General features: G+C 52.6%; 3 protein-coding genes across 3 annotated transcripts; 1 reads left to right on the forward strand and 2 right to left on the reverse strand.

Moving 5' to 3' along the window:
- Window positions 1–412: 412 nt before the first annotated feature.
- On the reverse strand, window positions 413–4,484 carry HMPREF1541_01159 (uncharacterized protein; the record flags this gene model as incomplete). The annotated part of the gene is made up of 3 exons (XM_008713459.1): window positions 413–3,890; window positions 3,938–3,959; window positions 4,004–4,484. The coding sequence occupies 3 exons, from the start codon at window positions 4,482–4,484 to the stop codon at window positions 413–415; spliced, it is 3,981 nt and encodes a 1,326-aa protein (XP_008711681.1).
- Window positions 4,485–5,384: 900 nt separating this feature from the next.
- On the forward strand, window positions 5,385–8,462 carry HMPREF1541_01160 (uncharacterized protein; the record flags this gene model as incomplete). Its single annotated transcript, XM_008713460.1, has 2 exons — window positions 5,385–5,495; window positions 5,547–8,462. 2 exons carry the CDS (start codon window positions 5,385–5,387, stop codon window positions 8,460–8,462), a joined length of 3,027 nt encoding a protein of 1,008 aa, XP_008711682.1.
- Window positions 8,463–8,978: 516 nt separating this feature from the next.
- HMPREF1541_01161 (uncharacterized protein) lies at window positions 8,979–11,330 on the reverse strand (the record flags this gene model as incomplete). The annotated part of the gene is made up of 2 exons (XM_008713461.1): window positions 8,979–9,977; window positions 10,035–11,330. 2 exons carry the CDS (start codon window positions 11,328–11,330, stop codon window positions 8,979–8,981), a joined length of 2,295 nt encoding a protein of 764 aa, XP_008711683.1.
- Between the last annotated feature and the right edge of the window lie 1,204 nt (window positions 11,331–12,534).

The raw sequence follows: 12,534 nt of genomic DNA on the forward strand, positions 1-12,534 counted from the left end.
TGACTAGAGGTCATGCTAGTGCCGCTGTCGGCACCGCCATTGGCAAGGGTGACCATTGGGAGGCTGACCAACCAATAGACTGGGTCAGATGGCCATGTAACGACCTGCCAAGCAACGCGATGATGCTCCGTATTCGCGAATGCATTTGGCCGAAGTGTGACGCTGGAGTATTAGGGTAGTAGCAGAGCTCAAAGTCGTCGTCAAACCGCGGAGAAGGCGGGCAGCGGGGAAGTCAAAGACGGGGAAGATGCTGCATTGCAGCCAACATGATGTCATGTTTCGACACAGCGCGATGCAGAGATTCTCCGAGGGCGAGATGTGACAACACGAAGTCGAGCAACAACTGGAGACTGGTTCTAAAGCATATCTATTCCGAGAAAGATATCATGCACGAGAGGGCGCCAAGTACGCCTCATCGAGCGTCCAGGTTGGGATTCTGGAGGACTGCTACACCTGCGTCGGTTTGCTTTAATTTCAGCTGAGAATCCTCTTCTTGCATAAGTTCGCCAGCCCCCTGAGCATCCTCTTCGTGTTTGGCGCTGACATTGATGGCCAAGAAGCTCTTGGGCAGCTGCACCGTGTCGAATTTCGCTTTCAACGTCGAAATCACCTCTTTCCAGTCTTGATGGTTCGTGAGGCTTCTGCGCGGCGCTGATCCAATGACGTGTTTCGAGTCGAGAGAAATGTCAATAGGATCGATGGTATGGCAACCTGGGCTGATACTGATGCGGATTGAGTATGCCGATTCCTTCGTGTCCGCGTCTTGTGCCTCATACAGTTCAAAGCAGATTTGACTCAGGTAGTCAAGCTCTGGTATGGCGGCCCGCTTAATCTTGGTCTCTATGCCACCCTCCATGATGCAATTCAGCAGCGTGTAGACATGAGACTCCTTGGTGAAGTATACAAAGCTCTTCGCATCTCCGGTAGCTTGCAACTCCTCAAGATCCTGTACGATCTCTCGGAGTAGTGGTAAAGAGGTTAGCAACCCAATCTCCAGCTTTTCATGGTCCGAGATGCCATATTCTTGAGGACCGATGTAATCGAAGAGTATCTTGGCGTATCGATACAGCCCTCGCAGCCGAGCAAGGCGCTTATCCTGCTTTCCTCTGGTGTCTCCACTGCCACCAAACAATTTGAAATACGAAGCATCCTGCTCGTAGCTAGTCAATGGTGGCGTCGATGGCGGCTGAGCCAGGACCGACCGCCGTCTGAACCCCATCTTCTTGGCAAGAGAATGGCGATCACTGGGCGAAAGCGATGTGGTAGTGTCCTGCCGGTCCACACCTGGTACCGGATCCTCTTTCTCAGACTCTGGGGAAACAAGCTGTGAGCTTGTGGCTTCCTCGAGCTCGATCTCGTCAATGACGGTTTGACTTGGTGTAAACACCCATTCCAGAAAGGCTTTGTTGTGCAGTGCATCGTACTTCATCGTATCGTAGAGCTCCGAGACCTTGCTCGGATCCGCCTTGTCTGTATCACAAAATTCGGCAAACAGCTTCTCCCATCGCTCTTTGAAAAGTTCCGCATCCTCGCCGGTGCACCATCTTGCTTGAACCGAATTGACGTCAACGGCTTCTCGGGAATTACTGCTGCTTTTGCTCTCGGGTGAATTGATGGCTGCTAGCGAGGCCGCGGCTCCGCCGCTGAGCTTCTTGAAGTTGTAGCGCATGACCTTTCGGTGGAATCGTAGAAGATCAATCACACTTTGCATGACGATAAAGGGTTCCGGAACGTCCTTAGGCCAGGCAAATTCCTCCGGTACCGAGTTTCCCTCGCGAAGAAGGTGCTTAAGCTTCTTCTTGACCTTGTCCATGACGTCTTTGGCGGCGTTGGAATCATCTAGCAGGTCCTTCCGCACCTGTATATAGTCTTCAGAGATATCGTCGCGACCCAGGAAAGCCGCGGCCCAGATCTGAGCACTCGTGCGGACACGCTTCTCAGAGCTGGTGAAGATCCGCACATCGTCCAAAACCTTTCTATTCAGTAGTTTGAAGTCATCCCTCATGTTCTGGCCAAGATCTTGAGATTGGTAGCGAGCCGAGTGTGTTGGCTCTCCGCCCCACTTCATGACCAGCTGGAGCTTGTCCAAAACCAGATCGTGTTCAGCTGCTGAATATCGCGAGAACGTCGCGCCCGAGATCGAGTCGCTCCTCGTTGTCGTCTTCTTCATTTCGTCACCAAGAGGAGGAGACAAAGGGGACTGCGGGATGTGGGCCTCGGCATGCTCAGGAATAGATTTCTCGAGATTAGGGGATGACGAGCCCGGAAGAGCATCATCTGGTCTGCGCTTTCGGAACATTGGCTTGATCTGAACTTTTGTAGCTGGGTGGCTGCGCTTTCGTGCCAAGGCATTGCGCAAGTTTCGGAGCTTATCCTGGTCTTCGAGATTTTCTCGCTGTGCGGTTTTGACGGCAGCTTCAACGCTGGCTAAAGCAGCTTCTCCCTTTAGCAAGACCTCTTCATGATGGCCTTTGAGTAAATCAACAAAGACCTGGGAATGAGCCGTGAACTTGATCTTCTGTTTCGGAGTCCGATCGGCATGACGGATCACGGTAACCACGCCCTTCAACTTCCAGGAGTGCTTGGAGCTAGGCATTGGCGCTGTGGTCTCTGGGCCTTGCGCCTGCTCGGATACCCCGGGAGCTTCGATCAAAGCTGTGTCTGAAACAGCAGGCTCAGTAATACTCGGCGGCGGCAGTACTGCATCAGGCTCGGAACTCTTCGTCCCAGGAACAATACTTCCCATAGAACGTTCCATAGTCGGGGGAGAACTGATGGGAGTCGTGACGGATGAAGTCTTGGGCGAGGATGCTCCATGTTGATGGTTCCTTGAATGTGGCATATGCTGCGACAATTTGGTTATGCTGGGTGACTTGAAAATGCTTTTGAGAGCTTGGCGATGGGAATGCGAGCCTCCAACACTGGTGCTTGTATCCCGGCGGTTTGGAGACGCTTCCCCGCGACCGTCTGAGGATGTATCGTCGGCTGACACGCCATCTTGCTTCAATTTCTCGTTGTAGAACATGCCTTTGAGTATCTTGGCACACTCATTATAGTAGCCTTCGTTATCTTTCACGAAACTCCACCCGTTGACATCGATGACGAAGCTCTGGCCGTTCGCGCGAAGCAGATCCAAGCCGCAAATTCGTTGCCCAAAGCCTCTGCTGACTCTGGAGGCCATTTCCTTTTCGGCAGGACTGAGGTTGGTCACATATCGCATCTCTTTGCCGTGAGTGTTGCGCTTAACGAGACCATCAACTGCAGGAGACTTGCGCGTCTCGGCATGGCAATAGTCATGGCCCACGGTGTATGCCTTAACATCTTCAGCATTCTCAGTCTTCAGGAATTGTTCATAGATGAAGCTGTTTGATGGCTCCGTCATGCAGCGGGGTACGATCAGCTTCGGATCGAACTCTGAGGACTTGTTGCCAACTTTTCTGAAAAGCCGACGACCACCTCCGCCGTCGTAACTCTCGGGAAAGTAGACAATGATGTTGTGGTCTTCCCCGCTGACCGGCTTTTCAACGAAAGGTTTCTTGATGGATAGGCCATCAACCAGCAAAGTGTCGTTATCCGGCATCTCGACAGACCTGGGTGGTGCAAGACCGCCCCCTACGCCACTCGATGGGCCCGGAAGACTGACGCCATTCATTTTTCGCATGTGCTGTGCTAGTTCTGGAGAATCGAGTTTCGGGCCTCCGTCACGATTAATCTCAATGCGTTTTGGAGTAGGGACCTGCATTTGATCCAAGATTCTGAGGCAGATTCTGCGGTCCCACAAAACCTTCTGCATCGCAAGATCGTTTACCACAAATGGTTTGCGCAACTGCACGTACTCAATGGCCTTATCCAGAGGAAAGCCATCGGAGAAGAAAGCCACAAGGAAGTCACTACGCAATGTCAGCTGGTGGTTGATAGTTTCGAGCCAGGTTCTTACCAGACTGGCCAATTTGCGACATCTGATATCGTTAGCTGCGTCACCACACAGATCATAGGTGCTCACCTTCATCGAGGATGGCCTTGTCACCAAAAATCACAACCTCAAATTCGCCGTCAGCTTGGAGCCTCGTCAGGATCTGCCGGCTTGGACGGCTTCTGGCTTTTACATCCAGCGCACATACGCCGACCGTTCCGACGACTTTCTTTGTCTCCTTCACGGGTATCTCAACCGACTTCTGACTCGGCGTGCTAAGTCTGCGACTAGATGAAATGGACCGAGGAACGTTGTTCCTAGGCGCCCGGTTTGGCAGAGCTGCAACTCCGGTGGCTGTTTCCGGCTTCAAAGACTGGCTAGCCGAATCGCTTTTGGGAACAGGACCTGAGGAAGACACCTGAGGGTTGGAAGTTGCACCGACTAAATTGAACAGGTTAGGAGACTCTTCTGAGATAGCAGGAGGCGAGAGCACTGGCAGACCTGGTGTTGATGTCGCTCCGGAGGAGGCAGTGGTGACATGGGTCGAATCAGTGGCAGTGGTTGAGACCATTGCCGAAGGGTTATTAGCATAGTGAGGCTTGTCGTCCATACTTTTAATGGAAGTCGGAGAGCTTCGAGGTCCATCGTCGGCTGATTTCCGTGGCGGACGGTACATATTCATCGAGTTCGAAAGACGTCTGTCTGTTGTTGGTTTGGAGCTAGGAGGCGGCATGCTGATGCTCGCTCTCTCAGTATTGGTCCTGTCAGTCTCGGCATGCGGTTTCCGCCGAAGATCAGCTGGATTGCCTCCCCCAAGTAAGGAGTGTGCAGAAGGTGCCCTTGGGCCAAGACGAGGCGGGCCAGCTGAAGTGGGTGTCGCATTTTTACTGCTCCCAACCGAAGATGCTGTATAAACTGCACTTAGAGCACCTCCATCAATTCTCTGCTCATCTGTTGAGTCCTGGGTAGAGGTCCGACTGAGTGTATTCTCCATGAATGCTGTCGTGCACACTCGAAAGCGTGATGCAGCGATAGGTATTGATGAGATATTAGATTTCTATCGTCAATGACAAAAAGACGGTATGCTCTAGCAACGAGGTTGAGACATGGGTGCCACCAAGATCTGATTTATCATTGGAAATAGAGCCACCAGCGCCGAGGACAAGCCGTAAGGAAATGAAGTGAAAGATGGTGATGTGGTGTCAAAAGAGAAACATGAAAGCTCAGAGATCGAAGTTCGAAAGATCCAGCCAAATGAAGCGGGACAAGGGCATGTGCGTGGTCTCATTGGGCCGACGTCATTTGGTCGTCGCCGCAATCTTCCCCGATTTTTTCTGCAAAGCCGTCCGGATATCATCCCCGGATCGCCGCATTTTTCTTTCGACGTGAGAAGCGTGTGTAAGTCTCTTTGTGGGAACGCTTGTTCGACCGTCTGTTGTGCAGTCTTTGACCGGGGGCGTAAGAATATAAAATGGCTGATACAGCCGACTTTGCGCTGCCTGCGCCCAAGAGGCAGCGGACTGACGACCAGAGTACAACGATCGTCCGGCCTCTGGGCTCTCGATTGTTCACACCCTTCAGGGTATGTTCTACGTTGGACCGTTGAAGAGGAGAAACGCTTATAATTGTGCAGACGCTCGGACTAGTCTCTCCTACATCGGTACCATTTACCTCCGTTCCCTTGGGCAAAACTACCTTTCAAATCACAACTTCGGTGGGCCGCAGCTTGCAGACATATGACCTCCGCCGAGGTCTGCAACTGGTTTTCTTGAGCCGGCCGCAATGTCCCGAACATATCACCGCCACTTGCGCCTACCGGGACCGAGTACTAGTCGCTTGGGGAGGCACAGACGGCAAAGAGCGAGGCGTCTGGGTTTTTAAGAGAGGGAGGCTCATCGCAGAGCTTGAGCACACAGACCTCCGTCAGCCTGTCGAGAGTATCGTGGTGTTCGGTGCCTGGACGGTTGCATGCGGTAGCAGAGCTATTGAGGTTTGGAAAACGGACACGTACGAACATTATACAACGATCGTGCCGCCAACTGCCACACCGGTCGGGGGTCCGCTTACTGGCCGAATGTGCACAATGCCGACCTACCTTAACAAGGTTTTCGTCGGCTGTAGTAACGGCAATGTTGAGATCTACAACGTCAGCACTGGCAAGCTGGTTCATATCCTTAATGCTCCTTCCGCTTCATCGGGAGTTGTGACGGCGCTTGCACCAACCACAGCCCTTTGTGTGCTTGCTGTTGCTTACAGCGACGGTTCCATTCACTTTCACGATGTCGACACGGACGAGATAGTGTTATCAATGCCGAGTACCAACAACAAGGCCATTACGTCGATCGCTTTCCGGAGTGATGGAGTTGGCGCCGGGGATGACGGTCGCAAAGACGGTGTCATGGCAACGGCAAGCATCGAAAGTGGGGATATCACGCTCTGGGATCTCAATCGAGGAGGCAGAGTGACCGGTGTTGTCAGAAGTGCACATGAGACCTCAGCCACAGCCACAGCGTCAGGCATCACAAGAGTCGAGTTTCTTCCAGGTCAACCAGTCATTGTGTCCTCGGGCCTGGACAACGCCATTCGCTCTTGGGTCTTCGACGCGACGCCATTCTCTCCTCTACCCCGTGCTCTGCACACGAGGAGTGGGCATGCAGCTCCGGTCACCGAGCTCATGTTCTTACCGGCCGCTTCGGATGGATCCGAGGCAGCAGGCAAATGGCTACTATCTGCGGGTCAAGACCGTGGTTTGTGGGGCTTCAGCCTGAGAAAGGATGGCCAGAATACTGAGCTTAGTCAAGGCAACATCAAGAGCAAGGCTAAGAGAGTTGGTCAGCTGTCTGAGAGCCGTGCGGCGATCGAAGATCTCAAGGCGTCGCCCATTGTGGATATGGCTTGTTGCCTCAACCGTGACGGTGGCATGGGCAGCGTCAGTGGTACCATTTGGAGCAACAACACCAAGTCAACCGCGGAAGAGTCCAGTATGACTGGTTGGGAGAGCGTGGTCACCGCACATGTCGACGACAAATCCGCACGAACCTGGTCCTGGGGCAGGAAGAGAGCGGGACGATGGGCTTTTGAAAGCGGAGACAAGAAGCCTGTCACTAGCGTCGCGATTACTGCATGCGGTACCTTTGCACTCGTCGGCTCAGCAGGTGGCGCGCTGGACATGTTCAATCTCCAATCTGGCGTCCACAGACAACGATTCCCACCTCGACTTAAGCCCGCTCAAGCAAAGGAGCTTCAGGCTAAACCCGATGGCGCTGAGGAGTTCCTTGCGGCTCGCAGGGGACACAAGTCTACCATCACAGGCATCGTTGTCGACAATCTCAATCAGAATGTTGTTTCATCCTCTCTGGACGGGAGCATAATCTTCTGGTCTTTCAACACCGGGCTGCCCCGATTTCACATCAACCTACCCAACACGGCGGCCCTCATCCTGAAATACTCACCGTCCTCGTCACTCCTTGCGCTATCCTGCGATGATCTCTGCATACGTATTCTCGATGTCTCGTCGCAACGCATCGTTCGCGAGCTCTGGGGGTGCGTCGGACCTATCAATAGCATCACTTTCTCGAACGACGGGCGCTGGATCGTCGCGTCTTCTATGGATAGTGTCGTCCGTGTCTTCGATCTCGGAACGGGTCACCTCATCGATGCGTTCCGATTGGCGCCTACATGTACGAACGTCACCTTCAATCCATCGGGAGAGTATCTCGCAACGACACATGCAGGTACTCTTGGCATTCAGATCTGGACGAACAAATCTCTCTATACCAACATCTCCTCGCATCCAATCTCTGAAGAAACAGGCATTATCGACCTCACATCCACGACATCTTCGCTGGTACCATTTCCTGCCCTCGAAGTGGCGGACTTCTCTGAAGACGCCGCCCCCGAAGCACCCGCTAGCGGCACATCAACCGACCAACTCTCATCGGCTCTTCTCACTTTATCGCTCCTGCCGCGTTCACGCTGGCAAACACTCTTGAACTTAGACGTCATCCGGGCCCGTAATAAGCCCATCGCGCCACCTGAGAAACCCAAGGCAGCCCCATTCTTCCTCGGATCCTCGCTCACACTCAGCAACGGCGACCTCCCCCTTAATGAAACCAACTCCAAATCCCCAGAAACCACGACCAAAGCCATGTCCCGCATCACCGGCCTCTCAGCGGACTCAACAGCCACTGAAATCGAGCACCTACTTAACGAGCCTTACCCGGCAGCCGGGCCCCACCCACTTCTCAAGCAGCTCCTCACACTCCCACCATCTACGACGGCCCTAACACTGCAGACAATGTCGCTGTCTGCGCTGGCGCCCTTTATCCGCCTGCTGACGGCACATCTGAGACAACGACGGGACTACGAGATCGTCAATACATACATTTCCCTTCTGGTCAAGTACCACAGCGAATTCGCGCAGGTGGATGAGGTGAGCGAGGCACTCAGAGAGTGGAAGAGCGTCAACGAAGAGGAAGGCAAGCGCCTGGGGCAGATGGTGGGCTTCGCGAGTGGTGTCGTTGGAGGCTGGTTGCGAAGCAGTCGATAGGTGGGCGGAAATTGGTGGGGAGGTTGTTCAACCATCACGTGAAGGACAAGGTATCCGAACAGTACTCCTATAACGGGCAACTTGCACCTACCTTCCTATGCCATGGCGGCTCGCCCGCAGTGGTCGATGTTCTTTCTCATTTACAGCATCTGACTAGGCTGACTGTTCGCAGCGGCTGCTTCATATTCATACTGTACACTATCGTTTGACAAAGCTTTGCGCTTGTAAGTTCTGGCACATCACCGTTGTACAGGTTATGGTTCCCCATACTACCCCGTCATTGCTGCACACATCCATCGACAGGTAAGCATCTCGTTGATGCACTCTCCACCCGCAACAATACTCCTTGACAGACATATTCCGTAGACTCGCTATCCTGATGTACCTCTCGACACTCGGGCCCATGCCATAGCCATCCATGCTGATACCAGTGGCAATCCATAAGTCATGACAAGTGCGAGAGAAAAGTCGAAGTGTACGCCGACAGCAGCACCAAATTGGGCCTAGACGTTACCATTAGCGCCTCGATTTGGTCACAATCATGTCTTCAAGACGCTCCGGAGGGGCTATTATGGCTGCCTGGACGGCCATATGCTTCAAACGATGGCTCAGGATGGTGACAGGGCAATGAGACATGCGTGAACTCACCCTTTCTCGTGGAAACAGACCTTCTAGACTAGATCTATTCTGCACTAGAGCGGTTGGAGGCCATGCAATTGCTGCTGAAGATGCATCAGCGCTTGACGTACCATTTGATCTGACGACTCCAGGCGGACTCTTGATCTGGTTGCTGAGAACATTCTCGTGGGGAGGAGGATTTAGGGGCTCTAGTGACTGTTGGTCCTGAAGCTTTGGTCGAAAGATGGTGGCAACATTCGATGAACCATTGTTGGACTCAGAGCTATGTTTGACGACGGACTCAGCGGGAAGGGTTGCTGCAACAACCCGAAGATTCAGAAGACCCTCTGCCTCTAGGGCCATTTTTGTCGCTTCGTCGGCGCTCTCAAGATTTGTCGTTGTGTCGATCTCATTCGGATGATTGTCTGCGGCCATTGGGCCAGTGTCTATGGTTGGAGAGGTGGCGCGTTTCGTTGAAAGATCATCTGTAGCTTCCTGTGTCAGTTCGAAATTTACTTCATACTCGAGCTGTTGGTCACCGAGCCTTGCTCTCGTCACCACGTAGAAGCCTTCTTGTCTTTCCCCCTCTTCAACTCTAGATGCAATCAGGTCTGTGCTATTGCCTTCTGATTGCGCAGCATTATTTGGAAGGACTTCATGCGACAGAGAGATGGCAGGGCCAGGAATCTCGAGCATCTGGAGAAATCCCTCAGGGGCCGTCTTTGCCCCAGTAGGTTGAGCCTGATCTTCAAGCCGTGGTGTCTTTGAGGATCTGTCACTTGGCTCGGACGACGGATAGACCTCTGTGCTTCTCTTCCTCTTGAGCGTCGCAGGTCGTTCGAGCATCCTGCGCATCTGCGCAAGTTCCAGCGTCCAGAATTGAACGTAGGCAGATGCCTACTGCTTGTCAACTCTCGCCGCTCTTGAGAACAGTGTACCATTTGCGTTACTTACATTTGTGATCGGCTCCAATCTTGTAGCGATGTTCTGGAGTGAGTCAAAAATCTTGGAAAGAGTCACTTTCTCTTGCTGGGAGAATGCATTGAACCAGGCTTTATACCCGTGCGTCAGGTCTTGTACTACCGCATCGTCCACACCTTTGCTGCTTGGCTTTTCGCTACGGTCGATAGCTTTGAGGATTGCACGGGCGGTATCTCGTATGCTTTTGGTAGCGAGCAAGCCAAGCACAGTCATGTTAAAGTACTTCTTCGTCCGCTCCGCTTGTCTGTCATGAAGTACTCGCGCTAGCCGTAGCAAAGCCTTGTGCACAAAGTCGACTGGATGTGTGACCGTAGCACTACAGGGTTGGGTGCGCGGCCAGAAGTAATCAAGAATAGTAATGTGCAATTGACCTTGTCCGGTGCCACTGGTGAACGTCCAGACCTGAGGGAAGAATTCTTTCAAAATATGGGAATTGCGGTGTACCTCCTGTAACATGAACTCGATTCCCCGGTCAAGGAGGTTGGTGTTCCAATCGACCCTATTTCTTAGGAAGAGTATGTAGAAGAACATGGGTATAGCGAGCTTGAGTGAGAGATATGTTGACTGCTTCGCAATATGCCAGGCATGCTGACATTCGTCCCAACTGGGAGCCGCTTGACATGGGACACTGGCCCAAAAGTCGCAGAAAGTCAGGCGGTTTCCGAAATGAACAAGTTCGGGGGCATAGCGACAGAGATCATCTCTCATGAGGATGTAATCAATGCTCGTGAACGGAGACCGAGAACAAGTTGCAGAGCCTGTGACGGTTCCAAATGCCAGAAATTCGTCCATGGAGTGGTTGTTTGCGTTCTTCAGATTCAGTCCGAACTCATTGACCAACTTTTGCGCATCCCACAAGCGTATCAGCTTCGAGAGGCAGGACGTGTCGATGATAGTGAGGAGAACTCTTCCCATTGGATGACGCACATCGAATCTTGAAGCGTTCTTGAGTTTCTTATGTAAACGGTAGCAATGGATCTCTGCCACCGCAACGGCGTACCTTAAAGAGGATGTTAAGGAGATGAATGGTGACTTGAAGGCGTTTTCGGAGTCCCAGTCCTGGTGTGTCGCATTCAGATGATCAAGCACAACTTTTAGGAACACTCTGTCGTTCGCAAAGATATCAGAAGGGAGATCTTGGTTTCTTCCGACTTGATCGTGGTGTGGTGAGACAAAAGGAGGCTTGAAGCTTCCATGAGTGAGCCCTTGAGTTGTGACTCTGAAGAGGTATGGCGGGTAGTTCGTTTCGCCAGTTGATAGGGGAGACATGATGAAAGGCTAGTCCTTGAATTAGTGGGAACTTGTGGTTACTCTTCGAGACAGGAGTTGAGCCATTCGCAGTCTAGGAATGGGTGTCGCCCTTGAGGAACCTTCATAGTAACAGGTCACATTACGACTTCGCAGGTACACGACAGCGACGAAACGGCCTGTGGAATGTTCATGAAGGATGGAACGATGAGCACAGTATGAGACGACAGACTGCAAGCGAAATGATGAGAGCTTGACAATGATGCGAAGGGTTATGAGGTAAGATGGTTTCTGCGACCACGTTGACCCAGGCAACTGCGCTCAAGTTCGACTTCACTTGTGCCTCGCCTTTACTCATTTCACTTACTTCGTATTTTGGCAAGATCCCATGGCCTGAGACCACCGCGAGACTTGCCCTAATACTCCTTCACCGGTCCTGCAATCCAATTTCGGTTTGCAGCCGCGTAGGTATCGCTGAATCGTTCTCACAACCTTCCCAGCAGGCAGCATCTTGAGCCGAGTCGGCACGGTAAATCACAACTGACGAGTATAGATAGCCTCAGCACATGTGCGCATCACATCGCGAACGATTATGACATGTATGGAGCTCAGCCATACCAGCTCAACGCCGTGGCAGACATCACCCTGAGCAACTCAGTGCCGAGCGAGCCGTTTGAGCAGCTTATCCGAGTTCACCTAGTCGGTTCGCCAACATATCATTCACCTACGTTGAGCTCTCAAAACTCGTGCTGTGGATCGGAAAGCACCATCCTGTCGATTCGCAGAATCTCACCCCAGGAAAGACCAGGGCCACGGCGCCACACGCAACAGTGAGGAACGCCTTGGTGTCTGCTCAGAACCATGATCTTGGTGCCTTCTACTTGACAAAACTGCCGAAGGATGCGGACACCGCAGTAGCACCCATCAGCATCACAATAACGAGGGAAATTGAGATAAAGGGGCAAAAGGCCCAGACATACGGGATTTCTCTATCTGGAAATTGACCTGCCTTGTCTAGTATTATCACTATCATTGGCCTCGCATGAAATTCAATCCCGAGGGAGATCAGCCTTACCCGCCACGACCCCTGGCGATTGGCTCTTGGGTGAATTTTGTCGGAAGCGATCGTCCGGTGCTAATGCCCCTCGATTACCATCCTTGTTCAGCTGCGACATCGAGATGCACTGAGCACCTTAGGGCGTGCTGCGTCGTTGTCTAGGGCAAA

This window comes from Cyphellophora europaea (assembly GCF_000365145.1).
Source record: "Cyphellophora europaea CBS 101466 unplaced genomic scaffold supercont1.1, whole genome shotgun sequence".
Lineage (NCBI taxonomy): Eukaryota > Fungi > Ascomycota > Eurotiomycetes > Chaetothyriales > Cyphellophoraceae > Cyphellophora > Cyphellophora europaea.